Raw genomic sequence first — 21575 nt, 5'->3', positions numbered from 1 at the left:
TGAAACTACCCTAGAACCCTACTGCTGTCCTACCATCAGGGCAGGGAGCACAGGGGGAAAATCGCCATCCCTTCCCACTTTCCACAGGGAACTCCCATTAGTGTCCTCTCCAAATTGCCTTTCCCTGCTTTTAGTATCATAAAGCATGATCTGCACTCAAATTTTGCCTGTGCTTGAGCCAGTTTGGCATGACATCTCCATATACTGTCATAAACATTATTGTCATGCTAGAGTATTAGAAATTCTGATTGTGACAAGTAGCAGGAAAAAAAGATTGAGACAAAGTTTTCACTTCTGAAAACTTCCTTCTCACCACAGAGACAGCAGGGAGTTAAAAACCAAACACTTGTGTTTCTCTGGTAACTTTCTTTCAAGGACCTCAGAACAATTTTTAGACACTAATAATCAAGCTGCAGAATACATCTTGGTAAAAGTGCAGAAGCGGCAAAGATTTGTGAAGCTTGATGATGATGGACAAAAATAAGTATTCCACTCAATGTTCGTACATCTTAATTAGAGATAGTTACATGATTTCTGATTTCTACTTTCACTTATTGCTTAATCATTTAATGAGAAGCCCTTAGTTCAGATGGTTTCCATATGGCTACATTAGCTTACAAATGTACAGTATCTAATTTAATGAGCAAAGCATTACAAATTCTTCGGTGACAGATGAAGGCAGGAAGGCACAAAGGAGAGGAATTCATGTAAGGTCACAGAGGCCAGTGGCTGGAGTAAAAACAATACACAGCAGTCCTATTCCCTTGCTTTTAATCTACAGCCAGAAGACCTGCAAGGTAATGTACTTGCTTTAAACACAGTTTTACAGCCTTCCTTGAGGTAACTTTCATTATGGAAGACTATTCTGAAGTCCTCTTGGACTCCATTTATGGACACTGGTCATGCTATTATAGCAAAGCCTTGTTACTGTAGGTCACCCCTCTGGTGTAACATGGTAGGATCGCTTCAAGCCTCCTTTTTAGTTGGAGTTCCAAGCCAAGTGCACAGCTGTGGTACTGAGAGGGTAACAGATGCTGAGTAAACACATAGCTCCCATCACATCACCCCTAATGCTAAATGCAAAGGGAGTCAGTTGCAGGCCATACTACCACAGCACACCAACCTGCTGCTGGCGAGCCCCAATGCCTTCCGGGTACAGGTGCCAGTGGGAGTGAAGGTATCCCCCTGCCATCCGAAGGTTCTTCATTGTGACCACAGACCCGTAAGCCAAATCTGCATGAGAAAGAAGGAGGAAAAAAGACATAAGGCAGCTCTCCTGTATCTCCCCCAGCTAGTCTACAGTGCTCGATTAGGCATGCATTCTCCATTGTTTTGATGCAAGTTTGTTTCCTGTTTGACAAGTTACTCCACAGGGCTCATTGCAAGCTTATCTCCCATCCCTAACCCGGATTCAGTGAAACAGTTATGTAACATTTGGCTGAAACACTTAAAACTCTCCCACTGAGTTTTAACAGAAACAGAAGTGCTAAGGCACTCTTTGGTATGTAATTTCATAATGAGAGTTTTGAGATAGCTTTCCCTAAGAGTATACAGTCAAATTAAAACACTGCTGACCCCTACAGCAATACAAGAGGGAAGGGAGGCAAGCTCAGCTACCGGATAGCAGAGCTGATACCCTGGCTTAAGACATCTTCCCTCCCAGCACGTGGGAGAACTCAGCCTTGGAAGACCTGATGCTCTTCCAGTGGCAGCTCTGGAGCAGGGAACAGGCAGAAAAAAGCTCAATTAATACCAAAGCTAAACCATATTAAAGGCTCAGTAGTCCCTAGCCAACCTGAGGACTAGGGAACAACCCCAGAGCTTTCTTTTCGCTGAATTCAGATCCATTCTGAATACAACACAGCTGGACCAGTGGCACACTGTATTACACAAGTTGATAGTTTCCATTTACACATATTTTGGAAACAAAACCCACATCTGAACACTTACAAATCTAAGGTGAGCAGGACAATAATTTTTTTGTTGTCTCAAGCAATATAGAACCAAAGAATAACAAAATGCATGCACACAAGTCAAATCCCTCAAAATGGCACCTTTCCCTCCAGATGGAATATGATGAAACAGCTAGTGACCATGCACTGAACATAGTGGTATTTTCAGCCTTTTTCCTTCTCTCAATACATAAAGCTGCACAGAGGAACAGCACGGATCTGACCTCGACCATGGAAGGCATAATCCACACTGCCCTGCACTGAGTCATGGGAGACACCATTTTTATTTAAGCTCTCATGTACACTGACAACATTCAGAGTGCTTTATTCATTCGGACACTCACGCTCTGGAATGGAGACATTATGAAGATTGTTCCCAATCAGCTGGGACTGAAATGCTGAACTGAAGAAACCATCTCCAGGACCACTACAAGAGAGAGCAAAAAATGTCACAATTCGAAGTCTCACTGAACATGCATACAAACCTCTGTCATGCATCACCAAGTTGTTTTTACAGAAGAAAAATTATAAAACCAGACTAGGCATCAGAAGAAGAAGAGTGGGTGCAGCTCCCCTAGAGGCACACTTCTCTAACGTATATAATCACAGCAGATAGACACAGTCTTGCAGGAAACTGTCCAGAGCTACAAGGGCTTGAGGTCACAAAAATGTACGTGCTGGCACTGCACAAAGCACCAGAACTGTCTTTGGAAGTGTTCTTACAACACATAAATTGACCTGCTGTCAGGACAGATTTAACAAAGCCTTTCTCTGTGGCTCCTGCAGTCTTATTTCTGCTAAGAGGTTAGTGGTAAGACCAGTCGACTTTAACTGGAAAATAACATTTATTTTTCTATTCTTTTTCTACAGTGAAATGCTTATTCACCTCATTTTTTAATGCTGGCATATGGAAAACATTACTTGGCCATTTTACTAGCTCTTTCCTTGTAAAAGCATCCCTTGGTTGCAGGCATTCAGAAAAGAGCCCTCCCTTCAGGCACACTCAGACTTTTTTAATCACTGCCATTTTTCAGGAATGCAATGACTTTAATTACAAAAAGACAAAGAATGGAGTTGAGACATTTTCAGGTCCTGGAAAGAAAGGAGGAAAAAAAAATGAGACAGAAAGTTTTGTTAGGTTACTTGCTTGGCATTTCAGAAAGTCTCAAGCTCAAATTTAATTTCACTGCCAGCTTGGCCAGAGTTGGGGAAGGGAATTAAACAAACACACAGCTTGTGGCTGTGCTTCTGACACTGAAAGTGGAGTACTATATAACCAAAAGCATTTAATTCAAAGCAAAGACAATTAATTCTTCTTCTGGAGAAAACATTGTGAAATACCTTCTATTTAACACTGCAAAATGAACAGCAAACATAGCCACGTAGAGGGCAAGCGGGAGCACGATGAGGCAGAGTACACGAGCCAGTAAATGCTTCCCAAACACGACCTGTAACAAACACAGCCTGGATCAAACAGTGCAGCTGCAGGAACAACTTCACTCCTTATTTCACAAGACTGAGCAGCAGTCCTATGGCTGGAGCTTGCTGTGCAAGAAAGCTTACCAGGCTGCAGAATTACCTCAGAAAAGCCCAGAGAGAGGTAAAAACTGAGGCAAACCTTGCTGTGTATCTCCAAAAGCTGGAGCTATGGTACCTTGAAATTTTAGGGTCATGGGAAAAAGGACAAAAACAGGCAATAGAAGAGTTTAGCCGAAGTGCTGAGCATCCCTACCTTTGGCAAAGGAGGTTGGGCAGCTCCCACTGAAAACACTTTGAGAGCAAGGACCTTAACTTGTTTATCAGTGGTACATATCTTGACCCAAAATCCCAGCAAAGAGATGGCTTCCAAAATAGTAACTACCAAAGCTGAGCAAGACAGCAAATGAAAATTTGCTTCCCCAATAAGTCTATGCAAATGTGAATGTAATCAGGACTTCTTGGGGACCTAGATATGTTTCACTCACAGAAATCACCTTGCTTAGCAAGAATGCTCTCACACTGCAACTTCTAGTGCTGCTCACCCAGAAGCTACAGAAAAGTCAGCAGCAAAACCTGTTCTTCAGCTGTCTCAACAGGAAAGCAAAATATTTTATTTCAACCAATTGAAAACGTGTTTTGCAAACAGATGCCCAAGAAGCTGTTACATTTTCACATCCTACTGACACTGCTGGTAGTAGAGTAAATAATGTAAAATAGAGGGTGGATAATAAATAGCTGTGGAAGAAGAAAAAATATTAAATAGCAAAACCTGTATGCTAAATGCCCACACTAACTTCAAAGTGGATGAAATCAGATGCACTTGCTATTCTCTGTATTTTTTTAACATGATACCTATCATATCATTAAGCTCATAATCCTCATAATCATTAAGGTAATCATTCTCCATCCCTTAGTACCAGAATCAATTAATTCAGAAGTAATAGAAAAAGCTGAACACACTGCAAAATGCGCTGAAGGTAACAAAGGAAAGAGCTGTTCAGCTCAAGTATTTCAGCAGAACACTTAATAACCACTGGACACTTGGAACAATGCTGATTGATGGTACATAACCAAATATAGGCAGTGGAGAGGCACATGAACTAACCTCCAGTTCCCTACTTAAAAAGGCCTCAAGATGCTTCAATTTTCATGACAAGGTTTTCTTTAACTAAAGATTTCAATGCAAAGTCAAAAAAGAAGAAACTGCATGTGAAAGACAGCAGTGAGCAAACCAGAACAGTGGACCAACACAAGCTGAGAATTCCAGAAATCAAGTTAGTCCCCAAAAAATTGCATGTAAATAATCATAAGTAGCTTCCTAACAAATGCAGAGATAAGTTATTCAGGCTTTCAGGAGATTAATCCTCACCTTTTTTTTTTCCCTTCTCCTCAAGCACCAAGGTTGCCAAATAGCTATTCAGAAAGCATCTACCTTCTGGAGTAAATTTCTTTACATATTCTAACACTCGAGGGTTTGCTGCCTTTGCTGCCAGCAGCACAAATGAAATCACTGTGCAGCCGTCTGCTGGCAGAAAACTTAGACATGATGGATCTGTTCTATTTCAAATGCAATTAACTGACTTTGCTCAAGAAGTGTTTCTCTGGAGTTGGAACATTGAATCTTTGCAGCCTGTATTGATTCATATTAATCAAAGAAAACATTTCACACAGCAGGAATACATAAAGTCCCCCCATGCCCCCACTGTTTATAAGACAAATGAGACAAAAACAGTAAGTGAAAGAAACAGAATTTTCAAGATTCAGAAGAGGCTGAGACAAGAGGAGAGCTGAACACCTTTTAAAAGATGTGACTGAAGAATTTGTCTTCCTGCTGGCTGCAAGACAGCAAATGGTACATCAAGGTATTTCTCCAAATAGCAGATTTCACAGTCCACAAACATAAAATGCAATATATTAGACCAGGACACTCAAACCCACTACCAAATTTTTTAGGGCTTAGAAGAACTAAATGTGTGTGAATTCAAGGCTATGGCTGCCTGCTTCTTCTGGACTGGCTATGGATACTGCAAGTTGTAGAGCATTTCTATGGCTCATGATGCTCTGCATGCGCCCGCTATGCAGCCCATGCCCCCTTACTCTCATGAAGCAGAGCCTGAGCTCACGCTGCTCATGCAAACTAAGTGCTGCAAGACATGCCTGTCTGCCAGGCAGCACATACTCCTTGGAAGGTCATGTAACAGTGTTGGACAACATCTTGCTTTGGGCCACTGCAAAGCCATTCCCAATGAGCATTTTTAGCTTAGACTGAAAATTCATCCAACTGGAATGGTAACAGTTTCTCTCAGGAAAAAGTAACAATCTTTCTGGTGTGCTGGTATACATTATGTCCTGCTAATATAAGTGTGCTTGGTTTTTTCCAAAAGTCTGGCGATAGTTTCTTCATTATAACCTTAATCTCTGTTTTTCATCACCCATATCAGATGCCCCTCTTTGCTGCAGACAGAGTATCTCTGTTAGGGTTGTCAAAGACTAGGAGAATTACAAAGCAAACAAAACAAAGAAACTCTTAAAGTAAAGTCTTTGAAACTCACCAGTGACAGGCTCAGGTTCCCCAGCAAGTCCCATAGGTCATAGATTGTGTTCAAGCCAACCAAGAGGACTACAAAAAGGCCAACAAATTTTACCCCCATTGCTCCAGCAAGGTTCACACCGGTCAGACTCAGCCAGAACCACCAGGAAGCAGAAAACGGCCTGTAGGACCAGTAGAGCAAGTCAGTAAATAAAATGATGGCTACATGAATGGGCAGCCTGCGGTCACAAAAATAAATAACAAATCAGTTACCCCACAAAATTCCAGTCCATCTTCTCAGGAGCTCATAAGGAGTGGAAAATCAAGTTTTTCATTTAGTTTAGAATCATGCACGGATACTGGTTTCAGATACAGGCTTGTGAAGCCTTGACACAGGCTTCAGGTACACTTAAGCTGGGGCAACCATAGATCTCCCATTCAAGGATGGAAACACAGACACCAAGTATAAGCTGAAATAGTAGTGTGAAGAAAGTCTGACTAGATGGAAGTTCGGAGAACAGAAACAAAAATTTTGCTCCATAAAGTGCAAACTTAGTTCTCTCAGAAATTTAAGAACATGGGGAAGAACAAGAGACAAAGAGCAGCCTCCCCTACTAAAGCAAGAAAGCCTTAGTGGAAAATATCTATCCAAAACACAAACAAAAGCAGCAGCAAAAGGCAAACAAATTATAAACTGACATAAAACTGAACCACAGAAGAGAGATGAGAAAAAATGACAGCAGAATTTAAAACCCCGTTCCTACTGATTCCTAATGTCTTGACACTTATTTTGACTAGACAAAATCCCCATGACCTGCTAAGCAACACAATACCTATAGAGTTGGCTTTTAATTTGCGGAATATCAACTACTTTGCCAACAGGATTATTTCTAAGATACGAACAATAAATTCAGGTCAAGGCACACAGAGCTGATCAAGCACTGCCCCGTAATTCAGTGCTTGCACTCCCTGGGGAACGTGATGTAGATAAGGATGGCCTTGGATAGCAGTACATGATGCTGCAGGCTGCATTTCAGCCACATGAACTGTAGACACAGTAAGATTGATATGATCAGTTCTTGAATGTTTAATGAAATAAAAAACTGCTCATATATAACACAGAATTTTGAGGTTTTATGTCTTTGAATTTGGGATGCATTTCAAGGAAACTACTCTCTGCAGCCCAGCCACAAAGAAGCCTTTTGACATATTCCAATACCTATAAATCACCACCCTCTCTGGATGGTCTACAGCAAAAATCCTTAGCAACTTGACTACTTTATTCAGGATCATCCTGGCTGTATTTCCCTCTAAGTTTTTGTAGCAATTTCTCTAAATCAAGCAAATTACACTATTTACCTCAGATGGCAGGATTTTTATAGGTGCTTACAGCCACAGATAAGCTGTGTTTCTCCAGCCTGGAAACAAAGTAACTGGTTCAAGATAACAATAATTTTGCCATTAAGGACCAAGGCCTTGAATATGCTACAACCATCCTTCATTCCTCCTTCTCTGACCCATCATGTCCTTTATTAACTTTTTCCCCTGGGAAGTTTTAAAAAGCTTTAACTTTCTTGTTCCAGATTTGTGGTTCCATAAACTGCATAAACTATTTCTGCTGACATTTCCTTTCATGCTAAAGTAATCTATTTAATACTCTCTCGGTGTACCCCAGTCACAATACCTTCTCCCTAACTACACAAACCCTCACAGGAAAAATTTCTCTCCCCTACCAACAGTCATTTTCACCTTCAAATTTCCTGAAATAATCTCATTTCAGCCATTCACACATCACCAATGGCAGACATTACTTCAACTGTGTGCAAGTTGAATACCTATAGTTTAACAAAATTATCATCTGTATCTTACCTGTCTGCACAGTTGTTACATTTCACCATACTCAGAACAGCTCCCATGAGAAAGAACATTAGAATGGGATCCAGCAGAATATATTGGGACAAAGTAATACAGCCTGTGTCTGCAAAGAGACACACAGCAATGTCAAAAAGACTTGCAGTTCTGAAGTGAATCTAAGATTGTGGGAATTCAGTTTCCTCAATGTAGTCAAGACAAGAAGAAGGAGGGAAATTTCAGAAACAGAAGGAGATCACAACATTTCAACTTCTACCTGGGTAAAAAAAAAAAAAAAAAAAAAAAACCAACAAAAAACAAAAACAAAACAAAACAAAAACAAAAACCAACCAACCAAACAAAAACCCAAAAAAACAAAACCAAAACCCCCCAAAAATCAAAAAAATCCACCCAAAAAAACCCAAAAACAAAACCCCAAAAAAAAAACCCCAGGCAGTACTGCAGTATCTGTGAAACACCACTTGGAAAGTGCTGGTAACATACTCAGAGGGAGATTACAGCCAGCAATGATCTACCTATGGCACCGCCATGGTGCCAGAGGATGCCAGAGGAGAAATCATCTTGCATATGGTACCTATAAAAAATTAATATGGTTTTGATATTTTAAGTTTCCATGCCTCAATACCTGTGTGTCCTCACAAAATCCCTATTTGGGTAACTCCATTTGCAAGGTCAATTTCTCCACTTGGCTCAATTCAACGTGGAACTTTATTAATTTATTATTGTGAACTCTTCTAAAGTAACGTAGTGGCTGTTAAACATCTCTATAATTCATATGGGAAACATCAATATTTCACTAGTGGGCAAAATCATTCCTGACCATCCACCTTATAAAAATGTTTAAAATTAAGGTGAAACCTAATCCAATACTGTGGTTATGCAAATAACAGAAGTACCTATGAACTAAACAAGACTGTAAAGTTCTCCAATTAAAAAGCCTCATATATATATATAAAGTGGAATTACTTTGCTTCTTTGTTTTGAGAGACTTCAGAAGGTCTCTCATTAACCCAAATATCTCCTGGTTAGGTAACACATGATAATCCAGAAATTAAATTATCTGAACAGTTAAGATACTCAATTTTGCTGTAGGAGGAACACCTACCAAAAATAAGGATGAAAGCTGTGAGTAAGGCTGCTGGCAGTGACTTTGACAGTTCCAATACTGTGAGGTAGGCAAAGGGAACCAGGCAGGAGCCAAGGAATGCACAAAACTGCAGGAAAAGATCATGGGAGAAGTTATAACCCCACCCAATGTGAACAAGAGCTCACACCCTCTCCTTTCCTTCATCTTCCATACCTACAACAACAGGAGGTGCTGCAGCAGCTGAACTGAGTCACAAAGAACATCAGACAAAAGCCAACTGAACAAAGACCCTGTTCAGAGGACAGAGGCTTACTCTGTTCTGCAGAGGTGTTAGTAACAAGTCAGTCACACTCTTGCTAGACTACACCAGATATTCATAAAAGGATGTGTCAAGCAGATGCACTACACACCCACTACACACAACTTTTTTATAACAAGATACTAGATTATGAAATCTAAGAACAAAATACACCTGCACCTTATATCTTTAGCAGACCAGATTCCCCTCTCCTACATAAATAAGACCAAGGATAACTGGAGGAGAAAGAGCAGAAATCAAAACAAAAGAAAGCAAGACCACAGTAGAATTTCTTCTCTTTAATGTCTGGTTCCAGCACCTCTCCCACCTTTGGCTCAGGGAAATCTAAAACCATGAACCTCTGGAAACTAAACTAAGAAAACATGCCTTCCCAGTTTTCAGTTTTCTTTCTATTCTATTTTCTTTCTTTCTAGTAATTGGCCACTGCTTCTCCTTTTGACTTATCTGCTGTCAGTTATAAGGCTCTTGGTCTTCCTAAATACAGTACAGCCAGGGTTTCAGATAGAATACATCTCTGAATTCTGCCCTGCTGTCCCAGGCTCCATCAGCATACTCAGCTCTGTGTCACTGGTGGTGGCAAACTGCAGGTGCCAGTGGATGATCCTGGCTTTTTGATATCCTTGGCTCCTCAGTAGATTAGCCAGGCACAATGGAGTGAGAGAAGCTCAAACTCAGCAATGTTTGCTTTGCAGAACAGGCAAGATATCTATCCCATGCAGCAGTGTAATCTCACTAATTAGCAGAAAGAGTTGGCCTCAGTTTTCACCTTAGTTTCTTATCTGGCCTCTCACAGCCAGACATTAAGACTTATTCACAATAGAACCACTAATACTTTTCAAAGGAGCTTAAAGACAAGGCACCAGGCTAAATAGGCCTCTGACCTGATCAAGAAGAGCAGTTCTTATGATGTAACACTCTGTATTGGAAGGCACAGGAAAGCTAACCAGCTTGATGCCAGCCACAGAGCCTTACCCCTCTCATTCCTATGTAGTTGTGCTGCTCATATCGATCCCCTGGTTTTTGGAAAGGAAATGTACCATCATATCCACTAAGGTAGCCAGCAAGTCCAATCAGCATCTGAAAAGGAAAGGTGAAAAAAACTGGTCAGGAAAAATCACACTGGAGGAAGAAGTATCCAAGCTAGCAGCACATAAGATTTTTATAGAAGCCACATTGATCCAGAGGACAAATAATTCAGACACATCATCCAAAAAAGAGTTTATTTACAGGAATCACATGCATACATATTGCCCTTTGTCTAAGGCAAAATCAGAATTATTTTGGCTACAGTCTATAAGGATGACTGCAAGCTCAAGAAAAATACCAAGTGTGGAATTGAGCAGAGAGAATTCTGTAGTCTCCCATAGCTCCCTATCCCTTTAGTTTCAGGAGACTCAGTCTGAAAGGAAGATAACCTTGACGAGGCAGGAGGATGCACCTTCATCCACACTACACACTGTTGCTAAAACAAGTTCATTTACAGAACAGGAAATCAGTGCCCTCAGGATACTTTGAGGAAGGCATCTCATCTGCTCACAAGTTATCAGGAACTGTTTGCTTCCTTTAAAATGTAGGCTTCTATTACATATGCCCTCCAAGTGTCACATTGATTTTTTCATGTTGAACCTTTCAAAAACCCAACATGCAATATTGTTTGGTTTTCTTATATTAGAAGCATTTTTGTGAAGACAAAACGTTGCAAGTTGAGGCTCTGGACACAGAATGCAAATTGTTATGATGTTAACAACAGTTAGGAAAGACTTTGTTGTTCACACCCTTTGGCCAGAAGGCAGCCAGACTTTTATTGGCCCACTCCTGTGGCTTCTAAAACATGTAACAGAAAAGCAGTTTACCTTCCCCAAAGGAGGATGGACATCAAAGAAGAAGGTTCGATTAATGTAGTAACTTCCCATCTTCCCAAAATGAGTTTCATCCCAACTGCAAAAAACACACCAACAAAACACAAACCACAATAGCCAATCTGCTATAACGCTGAAGACAGTAAAAGAAAAAAAAAATACCCAGGAATGTGTTTTTACTTATGCTTTTTATAGTACAGGGGGTTACTGCCATACATTCCATATGAGACAATGTGTTATACTCAGTGGGAAATCATGGACAGCATTTCAACCATTCTAGGAAAGGTCCTTTTTTAAAAGAGTTTGATATTATCACTCCAAAACCTCTGGTTTGCCCTTTTGATTCCAAATTGACCTTAGGTTAAAAAGTCAGCCTGCTACACACAGATCCCCAAAATCTCCCCGGGACCCGGTGCCCTCTCTGCAGCACGTCCCGAGAGCAGCGGGGAGCGGCGCAGGACCCGGGCCGGACCAGCCTGAAAGCGCAGCGCTTCCTCGTGGCCCTCACTGCCGCGGTCCCGTCCCTCCACCTGCCTGGGATAAACAGGGATCCCTCCCACGCCGGACGTGGCCGGGGCGGGGAAGGGGCGCGGGCCGGGCGTCAGGGCGCAGTCCCGGCCGCTGTGGCCGAGAGGAGGCGGACACGCACCCACCCGCACCCCGGGGCTCGGGCAGTGCCCGGCCGGAGGGGCGAACGCCCCGCCCCGGCCCGTACCAGACGTGCGGCGGTTCCCGCAGGCGGTGGAAGCGGGAGGCGAAGCTGAGGAGGGTGACGAGGGCCAGCGCGGCCGGGCGGGTCGCGGCGGGCGGGGCGGCGGGACGCGCCGGCCCCCCCGGCCCCCGGCGGGGCTCCCGCTGGCGCGGCGGCATCCGCGGGGATCCGCCGCGCGCTGCACCGCGCCGGGCGCGGCGCATCCTGGGCACGGAGCGCGGGGCATGCCGGGGGATGCAGTCCCGGGGATGCGGTGCCGGGCAGCTGCCGGGCAGCCGCCGAGCCCTGAGCGGAGGCCGGGATGGCAATGAGCGCTGCCGCCGCCAAGGTACGCGGCGCTGGCTCCGCGCTCTCCCCGCGGGGCGGGAGGGGAGCGGGGGGCGATGCCGGAGCCACAGCCGGCGGGAGTGGGGCTTGGGGCGGCGGCTCTCCGCCTTCGGCCTGAGCGGGCCTCGCTCGGTTCGGCCCTGTCGCCGGCCGTGGCGGCTGACAGGGACCGCGGCCACGATCGGCTTCTGGTGCCCCGGCATCCCGGGAAGCCCGGGATGGCGGTTCCCAGGAGGAGTCCACCCCCGCGCACAGCGCCTCTGCTGCCCCGGTCTGCACCCGGGTCTCTGTCGCAGTGGAAAGCAAGGAATTAACCCCATGCTAAATAAAATGCTTTAGCGTGCTAATGCTTTTAGCGGTGGTGCTTACTAACCATATTTTATTCGCCTGCACTGTTCACACCAAGTCCTGCTGCAGAGATACTGAGAATTTAGGAGCAAATCTGTTATTTCTGCCTTACATTTGAACCCAGCAGAGTCTAAGCAGTACCTTTCAGACACCGAGGTGTCCCCTTACCCCAGTCCCCAAGGAGCAAGCAGTCTAGGTGTGCAGGCTGCTGGGCTTGATGGCTCTCAGGAAAGGTGAGAGATTTGGCCTTTCCAAGTGCATCCCGTATATCACCTGGAAAGAGGTGGTATCCGGAGGAGACCATACTGAAGAAGACAGGAAACCTGAGAGGTCAACACAAAGTTTGGAGTGTTTCTTCCATCTTTCACAACAGTGAAATGCATTTCCCAAACCTTTACTCTGGACTGGTATTTAAGCCCAAACTTTCCTCACTGATTGCCAGAAATGAAAACAGAACCAAACCAGAAATTGCAGTAGACACCAAGAAAATGCTGTCCTCCTGCTATCATCCCAGCTCCAACCAGTCTAAACTGCAGGTTTTGGGGATTTTATCCCACAGGGTTGTAAATGCAGGAAGTTCGTTCCTGATACTTCTCTGGCCCACGCTCAGCATTTCCTCTGAGGAAGATACAGTGTCACTCTGGGACCTGCCTACTGAGGACAAAACATTTCTGCTGTCTCTAGTCTTGACTTAGCTGATTATTTTTGCCTGTGATCTGCCCTGCTGCTGGGAGCAAAACAGCATGAACTCAGGAGATCACTCCAGGCCCACAGCCTCTGGAGACAGTTCCCAGCTGAATGATGGGTTGGTTTCCATGTTCTTTTTGGTGAAATCCCCCAGGCCCTTGAAATTACAGAGCAAGGCAATTATCTTAGCACAGTTTATTCCAAATGATAGCACAGGCTGTAAAAACAAAAAAAGAACTGCAGAGAGGATCAGGAGAAATGTCTCTGCCAGCTGAGAGGCCAGAGTCCAAAACATGTAGTGAAGGACATAAATTTCTGAGCCAAAAAACCATTAGCAAGGTCCTCAGGAAAAGCTAGTAAAATCAGTGTCTCATGAATGCTCTGCTTCTCTTTTGAAGCCATCGTTTCTGTTTCTTTCCCTGCAACTCCGCAGGCTAGACATTTGAAAAACGAACATAGCTGATACTTCTAATGCCCTGATCCCAGGAGCAGAGAATTTAAGAAAATCAGTAAATACTTTGTCCACTCAAGTGTTACCAGTACTGCCATCACTTTCCTCTCAGTTATAAGTAATTTTCCAGTAAATCTGATTAATTTAGTCAAAGACATACCTCATTTAAAGTTATTTGAACCAATCTAAACTGTAAGAGAAGCATCAAGTTTACAAAGAGGACTGGAGCACAAAGATTGTCTGTCTCTCTCTGGTTTTCTGTTGACAGACTATTATTGGGCTTTCTTTTTCCCTGCTTTCTTTTGTCTTGTTGCCAGTCTCTGGAAAAATTTTTATGCATTTTGGGAGGGTAGAGACACAGAGAGATTCATGGCATGTCATGGGATCTGTGTAAGCAAGGAGAGACATGATTACAGGTTTATTTAGAGACATACATGACTACTAACCTCCTGTGTGGAAAGAAAAGACCAGGACACATAAAAAATAAATATTTTTATTTTGCACAAAGTTGGCCTGGGAGCAGAGTAACAACTACTCCCACATTTGCAATGTAGAAAATCCCCTGCAGTGGCCAGTAGTGGTGGGAGGAGGGCTACAGCAGCACACTAAGGAATCTCCCTGCAAAGGTAGCCCATTCCAGGAGCTAGCAGTCATTCCTTAGTGAAACAGAAATTCTGCATGCAGCTTTGGTTTTCTTGCTTTGTTCTCCATGGTTAGATTTCTGCATTGGCAACTGGTGACAGCCTGGGAGGCTCTCTAGATACCTTGTTTCTGGATGAAAAGCTACAGAAATAAGAATGGTTCCCAAATGTCCTTCCAAGCTTAAATCTTGTTAATGGTTTTGATATCAGGGCTGGGAGAGGGTGACTGCAGTGACTGGAGGATTGAATCTGACTGGCTGGCTTTTGTGTCCTGGGCACAGCCTGGGGGGCACAGTCCTTTCCTGATTGGTTTTAGGAGAGAAGCCTTCCCCCATTCCAGCTGAGTTAAAAGGGAAAACACAGAGGTGGCTTTTATTTTGTGGAGGTGACTGCACACACTTACCATGGCATCTGAAAAGGTGAGAGTTTGGCCAGGGTGGAAGCATCTGGGAAAGCTGCCTCAGTGTTATAGTTCAGGTAGAGATGAATTACCTGTCTTTGTGGCTTTCGTCTCAAACAGCAGAGAAGCTCTTCTTATTTGGAAAGAGTTCTGGCTTTTCCCTGCATGGCTGGAAAAGCTAGTTCATGCCATGCAAATACCCAGTGCAGGTGCTTGGCACAATCAGTGCAGAAATAGTTTCAGAAATCTAAGACGGGATAGAAGTTAGCAATATTGGATAGGGACAAAGAAGGAAGCTTTATAGGGAATAATTTCAAGGTCAGTCATGTACTGCTGGAAACATCAGGTGCAACTGAATAACCAGAAGGCTATTATGAGAGTGATGCTACCTGTATGCCCAAATCAGGAACAGTAACTTTCAGAAAGAAGCCCTCTCTCCTCCAAACATTGCTCTTCCCTGTCTTAGAGTTCCTGAAATGACTTCTGCTCATGCATTCTTCTCCTTACATACAATACTCTGGTGCTCCCAGCATATAACCCTTTCATCTTTCTCTTCTCAGCCGATACTTTACAGCTATTTCCGAAGTTCCTGTTCTTGGAGAGTGCGAATCGGTAAGATTCAGTGTTGATCTCCCTTTTTTTGTCCCAGTATTGCAGTATCCTGCCCTTCACTAACCCAATTAATCAATCACTTATTAACAGAGGTCAGCAAACATGAACCTGGAACAGTGAGACATCTCCCCACAGGGAGGGAGGGGGACACTGCAGCTTACCTGGGGCAAGAGGAATAGAGGGGAACAGATAAGAGGGCTTCATGATACCACCTCAGACTCTGGCCTGCCCAGGTCTTGAGAGCTAAGCAGGGCTGGGAATGGTCCCTACTTGTACTGAGACAGAAAGGTTTTACATGTAAGCACATGGCCTCCTGCCCTCTATAAGCTGAATCAGGAAGGGCTGTGCTGCAAAGAGCTGCAACAGGTATTTTGAAAAATGCAGTGGTTTTGCCAGGACTGATCTTTAGTACTTTGGTCCTTCATTTGCCAGAGCACTGTCTTCTCAGTGGACTTAGGCCACCCTCCTTGAGGGATAGGGTCTTTTTTCAAATGTAGATGCTAACATTTCCCTGAGCCCATTACCAGTGAAACTGGTCCCAGTGTACCTGTCTGAAGCCATACACTCTGCTCTCCCTAGCACTGGCTCTGAAAGGAATTTCTTATGACCTGGTGCCAGTGAACCTCATTAAGGATGGAGGACAGCAGGTAAGGATAAAGATACCACTGCTCTCTCCAGGGGTACTGAACTTGGGGATCATTAGGAGACTTGGAATTAGCACTAGAAAGCTCACAGGCAAAGTTACTGAATTCCTCACCACTTCTCTGTAATTAATAGTTGCTTTCAGCCAGTATTCCTTGGCATGTGAAACAGAAGGAGAATATGACTGCAGGAGACTAGAGGCTTTTTCCTCCCTCAAATATTTGTGACTGAATCCGTAAGGCCAAAGATCTTTTGCTCTTGCTTACTGAAACAACCGAATATATCTGGAGCACAGACTTCAGAGAAGCTGCACTGCACTTTAAACAGACTCGGCCTCATTCAATTAGCACCAGAAAGTGCATGGAGGCAGGGGTAGGGGCTGTCCAAAGGATGCTAAATGATATTGCAGAGGGCTGTAAAGGGCCTGGCAAAAGGAAGAGGTGGGTTGCTGAAAGAGATCTTCACTGAGACCTTACTTGGGAGTCCATAGGAGGGAGTTGTGCACCTCATAGTACCACCAGCTCAATGGGCTGGTATGGAGTTGGAGAGAACTAGGACAGTAATGGTGGTACTGACGCAGGACCACCCATTCTGGGCATTGCAGTGATGCTTTGTCAAGAGATAAGGCAGTCTGGCCCTGGATGCAGTGATCCCTGAGCCCCAGTGAGAGCTTGCTGTAGGCTAATAGTACCTAATAGTGCATAATTTCCTGCAAAGATTAGTATTAAGGCAGAGAGAAAAAAAGAGTTAGAAAAAAAATTTGGTAACAGGGTTCTGGGAGAAGAAAACAAGGAAGAATTTCTTATTGCTGTAGAGTAATCTCAGGTTTGTTTCCACAGTTTTCTGCTGAATTCAAGGCACTGAATCCAATGCAGCAAGTCCCAGCCTTGAAAATTGATGGCATCACCATTTCTCAGTCAGTGAGTTATCAGCCACATCCCTGTTAACCTTTCACTGCAGCCTGCTGTGCAATCTGGATGGGATGGCTTTGCCCCGTCTTTCTCCCCAGAGCTCGCATCTATACATTGGAAAAGAGATGGCATTTATGATCCCTCTTGGGAACAGAAATAGCACGTAGTCCCTGACGGGAAACTACTGTCAAGGATTTAAGTTCAGTTCTGCTTTGGTTCATAACTCCTCCTTTCAGTGAGCAGTTTGTAGTCTGACTTCGATGGCTGTTTCATGGTTTGCCAGAAATTACAGCTGGACCAAATGACAACAAGGTCACAAGCAGATGTCAGAGGGGTTATTCTGTTCCTTGGATTGGTAACAAACTGCATTCGAAACCTGTTGTATTCTCTTGGATCAGCTCCCCTTTCCCAGGTGTCCAGGATGTGAAGTTTTCCTTGGCTCTCCAATAACCTCCCATTATCTCTTTGTTCATTACAGCTAGCTATAATTAATTACCTAGAAGAGACACATCCTAACCCCAGGCTCCTGCCCCAAGATCCAAAGAAGAGAGCCCAAGTCAGAATGATCGCTGATCACATTGCCTCTGGCATTCAACCACTCCAGGTACTGCCTAGTCAGATCCATGCAAATGAGAAAATTAGAAAGGATTTGTGTCTCTTGACATGCTCGGTCTCCTTAAATTGTTGCTAGCCAACTGGGTGGCAGAACTTCAGACTGCTGTGCTAGCAGATCAAATGTGCTTAACCTCTGCCTCATCTGCCAATGGCAACAATACAGTACTTCCAACACAACAAATCCTATAGCACCCAAGGGTTCTTTCCAGAAAGAGCTGAATCCATATAGTTTTACTGCTGGGTCTAGGACATTTTAGGAAAAAGAGAATTGAGCAACCCAGAAGGAAGAGGCAAAGGGATACCCTGGCAACTGTTACAGAAGGGTAGTGCCAAGAGAAAGATACACCAGGGTGCATGATTCAGTGAAGGTGAGGTCAGGGCTGACCCCACCAACTGAACTCAGGCCAGTGATTCAGCCTTGGCAAGTCCTCATCTCCCCTCTCCTCCACAGGATGACACAGTGGGCAAGATCCAGCCAGCAGCAGTCATCTAACTTGGAGATTGCTTTGCCTTCACAGAACCTGAGTGTCCTCAAACAAATGGGGGAGAAAAAAATGGAATGGGCTCAGAACTGTATCGCGTCTGGCTTTCAAGGTACATCCTACATCCAAAATTATCAGCATTTTGGCTGACCTTACAAAATGCTGCACCACTGGCATTCTACTTGCCTCTTCAAGTAGAACCACAGATCTTCCTAGGCTGGTGTGCTGGGGTCCTGCCTTGCTGGCAGAGACAGTGCTCTTCCTGCCCAGAGTCCCTTGTCCAGGACTGGTAGCTTCCCAGGATCTCAGAGGAAAGATGTCCACAGAACACTTCCTTTGCTGTACATGGAAGAGGGGAAGCCTGGGGCCATCCTGCACACTGCAGCAGTTGATTAATTCTGAAGTGTAAGGGCTCACAGCACTTCTAAAGTGCTACTTACATATATATATATATGCTTTTGTAATCTGACATCTAATGGCAAACTCCCACAGAGTCTAGCAAGTAGTAGAGTATTTCTTGGCCTCTTTGAGAGAAATGGTGCTTTTTGTTTCCTCAAAACCCTTTCCCCCATGTGCTGCAATGACAGGCCCACCTTCACTTTGCACAGACACAAACTGACTGAACCTTTGTATTTTTTCCCGTCCCCAATCACATATTTCTACATTATCCTCGTAGTATTTCAGGTGCATTGTCTGAAGCAGCTGAAATCACCCTGAGCCCAAAAAAGCTGAAGTACTTTTTCAGTCCTAAAAGACTCCCATAACTATACTAAGATTTATGTTTCTTCTAGTTTTTGTCCCAGATTTCTCATTTTTCATACTCTGCTCAGGGTTAAGATGCCCTCATTCATATTCCCAGTCTAGAAAGTGTTTGGTGTCCCTTTCAATTTGAGTTTCCAATGCCTCACTCCAGTGTACCACCTCTCTTGACAGCACTGGAGCAGATTCTGCAGCATACTGCTGGACGCTATTGTGTGGGGGATGAAGTAAGTATCTGAGAGAGCCCTGTGTGCCACTGCAGAACTGAAAACCCCAGTATCTTCCCCTAAAATAGGAAAGAAAAGGAGTTGAGGAGACAAGAACACAACCCCATCCAGTGTCTAGAATTACATGCAGTGCCTTCACCATAACAAAAAACAGCTGCATGGATCCTACTTAGGCCGTTACTGACTGGCAGAGAGTTATGGAGATGTTTACTTGTCCCTGCCTATAACCTGCTGATGGCCAGATTATGCAGCTGGATCTAGGATCTGGCTGGTACTAGAGGGTGTGGGAGAAGATGATACATCATTTCATCCTTATGGGATTTGGACTTCAAAGTGACCTGTCATAGGGGCAAAGCTTGGCTCAAGAAACATAGGTTCAGTTCTTAGCTCTGTTCTATGGAACCTCTAACCAACTTGTATTTTTCTGTTCTGATTATCCAGTTTTAATATGGATGGATTTCACAGAGCTCACATAAAAGCTGTACTGACCCTCACCAAACTAGATGCAGCTCAGGCCTCTTCCATTTATTAGTTCTGCTGCCAGGCAAAAGATCTTTCCTATAAAAGCCTCAGAAGAAAGGAAGGCTCCTGCAATATCCTGGGATGCAGAGGATTGTCTAGTAGCAGCCTTGGTAGGCAAAGGCTACTTACAAGATCTAGTGTTGGAGAATAACATGTGCTCTGAGAGGCACCCAAGGGCTTTGTGACCTTGGGAGCAGGGGAGGGGCAGCTGCCTCTGTCTGTGCAGATAGGCAGCCAGCAGGAAGGCTGTCCTTGAGTCTTCCTTTCAGACTGCAAGTCTCTGAGCCTGTGTGCAGAGGCCCTATCACATATCAAGTCTTGACATTGGCAGGACCTGCTCAATATTCCTGCAGTGCAAACAAACAAAATTTACTTATCTTTTCCCAGCCATGCAAACACCCCCTTTTCCTACATCACCTCCCTCTGCAGCTTGCCAGCAGACCTGTTTGCTCAGAGGCAGTTGCCATGGAAGCACAGTGTCCTTAAGGTCATAATGATCAGCTGGTAAATATAAAGCTCCCTAAAAGCTAATGGCTTCTACTAGTGACTGTTACGAAGTTCTTTTACTTGTACTGTTGCTGTATTATTAATGCTGAATTAAAGAATTAGATCATCATGACAACTCCTCTGTACTGGCTGATAAAATAATTTCTATCCTGGTCTCAAAGCGTGCCACCACTGGGAAGTGTGATGGGACAGGCTCTGAGTTACTCTAACCCCTTTTCTCTTCTACGTTTGCAGGTTTCCATGGCTGATCTGTGTTTAGTGCCTCAAGTTGCCAATGCTGAAAGGTAATTAGGGCTAAGCTTGAGGTGTTCTTCAACACACCTACTTAGGCTGGGCTGTCAGAGCTTACCTTCTGCTGCTCCTTGTGCCTGTTAGAAAGTATCCCTTCTGCCTGCCCTATCCACTTACATTTCTTCTTTCCATGAATTTTCCTATTTCATAAATACTGTCTCTTTTGGAAATAAGGCTCTGTGGTCTCCTCTTAGAGGCCCCTGGGGAAACCTGATCTATGTCCTTAGAAAAGCTGAGGTTGCCCACACTCCACATTCTCTGTCCCTGTTTGCTCTATTCTTACATTGCACACAGGAGGAAAAGATGAATCAGACTTTATTTGTTTTAAGCCTTAAACCCATACCAGTGGCTGCATGATTCCCAGGAAAAGCAGTGTCTTCTTATCTTGTGCTGCACACTACATAAAAGCCTGGTGAAGATCACATAATCACAGAACCACTGGGGTTGGAAGGGAATTCTGGAGGGCATCCAGTCCAATTTCCCTGCTAGAGGAAGTGGCACAGGATTGCATCCAGCTGGGTTTTGAGTATTTGTAGAGAAAGAGACTTTACAACCTCTCCAGACACTGATTAATCTTTCTAGCATTTGTTTTTAAACTTACAAGGATGAACCTTTTCTGTTAGTGTAAATGCCTGTGAGACTCTCCCACACTAGGCAGGCCTATCACACTGCTCTGCACTTCTGCTCACTGCTGCACTGGCTCTCCAACTCATAGTACTTCACAAATTCTTTTCCTTTTGCAGATTCAAAGTGGACATGGGTCCATACCCCACAATAACCAGAATAAACAAAGCTCTCCTGGAGTTAGAGGCCTTCAAAATCAGCCACCCTTCCCGGCAGCCAGATACTCCTGCAGAGCTGCGAGCTTGAAGCCTTTCTACTCATTAAATCTAGAAAGCTGATGTGATAAAGAAGACAACACCTACAGTTTGAGTAGGACTTCAGTGCCAGTAGGAATACCTAGTACTATTGTCTTCCTTTCATCTGGATGGTAAGAAGGACAGAGAGCCTGGAAATAGCGTGGATGACTTACAGGAGCTATGCCTGTGCTGGAACACCTGCAGCTACTAGTTTTTTATATCTAGTCTATCTCCATGAAGCAGATTAAAGCAGAAGTTCCCTCTGTATGGCTTTGGGTTGGGGAATGTGGCCACAAACAACTGTGAGGCATTGACCCAATTCTGTATTCCCCACAGGGGCTACTTCTTTCTACCATCTACATAAAGAGCATCAGGCAATCTGTACACAGTGTGCTTATCCTTGCAGCTGCCTCAGAGCCACAGCACAGTCATCAGTTCCATGGATACAAACAATGAGATCTAGTCTCTGATAGAAGATAGCTT

At 44.1% G+C, this 21575-nt stretch overlaps 2 protein-coding genes across 6 annotated transcripts in view; one reads left to right on the top strand and one right to left on the bottom strand.

Moving 5' to 3' along the window:
- Window positions 1–11921, bottom strand: part of POMT2 (protein O-mannosyltransferase 2) — a 36277-nt gene extending 24356 nt beyond the window's left edge. For 2 of the 3 annotated variants that reach the window (XR_004241048.1, XM_032113315.1), the window contains exons 1-9: window positions 11814–11895; window positions 11093–11177; window positions 10212–10316; window positions 8939–9047; window positions 7831–7939; window positions 5984–6143; window positions 3294–3400; window positions 2297–2379; window positions 1124–1233 (exon numbers count right to left, since the gene is read on the bottom strand). Coding sequence is in view for 2 of the 3 variants with exons in the window: in XM_032113315.1 (XP_031969206.1) it covers window positions 1124–1233; window positions 2297–2379; window positions 3294–3400; window positions 5984–6143; window positions 7831–7939; window positions 8939–9047; window positions 10212–10316; window positions 11093–11152 (843 nt within the window). In the remaining variant the exon portion in view is untranslated. Of the gene's footprint in view, window positions 1–1123; window positions 1234–2296; window positions 2380–3293; window positions 3401–5983; window positions 6144–7830; window positions 7940–8938; window positions 9048–10211; window positions 10317–11092; window positions 11178–11813 lie in introns of all 3 variants that reach the window. The other variant, XM_032113316.1, reaches the window with a different exon arrangement.
- Window positions 11922–12022: 101 nt separating this feature from the next.
- GSTZ1 (glutathione S-transferase zeta 1) lies at window positions 12023–21476 on the top strand. 3 transcript variants are annotated; one of them, XM_032110639.1, is made up of 9 exons: window positions 12026–12138; window positions 15225–15276; window positions 15856–15923; window positions 16758–16838; window positions 17308–17433; window positions 17963–18038; window positions 18860–18912; window positions 20176–20225; window positions 20976–21476. In XM_032110639.1, the coding sequence occupies exons 1-9, from the start codon at window positions 12112–12114 to the stop codon at window positions 21100–21102; spliced, it is 660 nt and encodes a 219-aa protein (XP_031966530.1). In that variant the 5' UTR covers window positions 12026–12111; the 3' UTR covers window positions 21103–21476. The 3 variants fall into 3 exon arrangements, with proteins under 3 accessions (XP_031966533.1, XP_031966530.1, XP_031966531.1); XM_032110640.1 differs by lacking the exon at window positions 12026–12138 and adding an exon at window positions 14445–14683; XM_032110642.1 differs by lacking the exon at window positions 16758–16838 and having other exon boundaries at window positions 12023–12138.
- The last annotated feature ends 99 nt before the right edge of the window (window positions 21477–21575 follow it).

This window comes from Corvus moneduloides, chromosome 6, assembly GCF_009650955.1.
Source record: "Corvus moneduloides isolate bCorMon1 chromosome 6, bCorMon1.pri, whole genome shotgun sequence".
NCBI lineage: Eukaryota > Metazoa > Chordata > Aves > Passeriformes > Corvidae > Corvus > Corvus moneduloides.
The sequence above is the reverse complement of the archived record's forward strand: the minus strand, read 5'-3'. Positions and strand labels throughout refer to the sequence as shown.

Coding starts and splice junctions, on each gene's coding strand:
- GSTZ1 (XM_032110639.1), top strand. CDS start 12,112: ATGGCAATGAGCGCTGCCGCCGCCAAG. Junction 17,434..17,962: donor CTGGCATTCAACCACTCCAG/GTACTGCCTAGT, acceptor TTGCCTTCACAG/AACCTGAGTGTCCTCAAACA. Junction 20,226..20,975: donor CAAGTTGCCAATGCTGAAAG/GTAATTAGGGCT, acceptor TTCCTTTTGCAG/ATTCAAAGTGGACATGGGTC.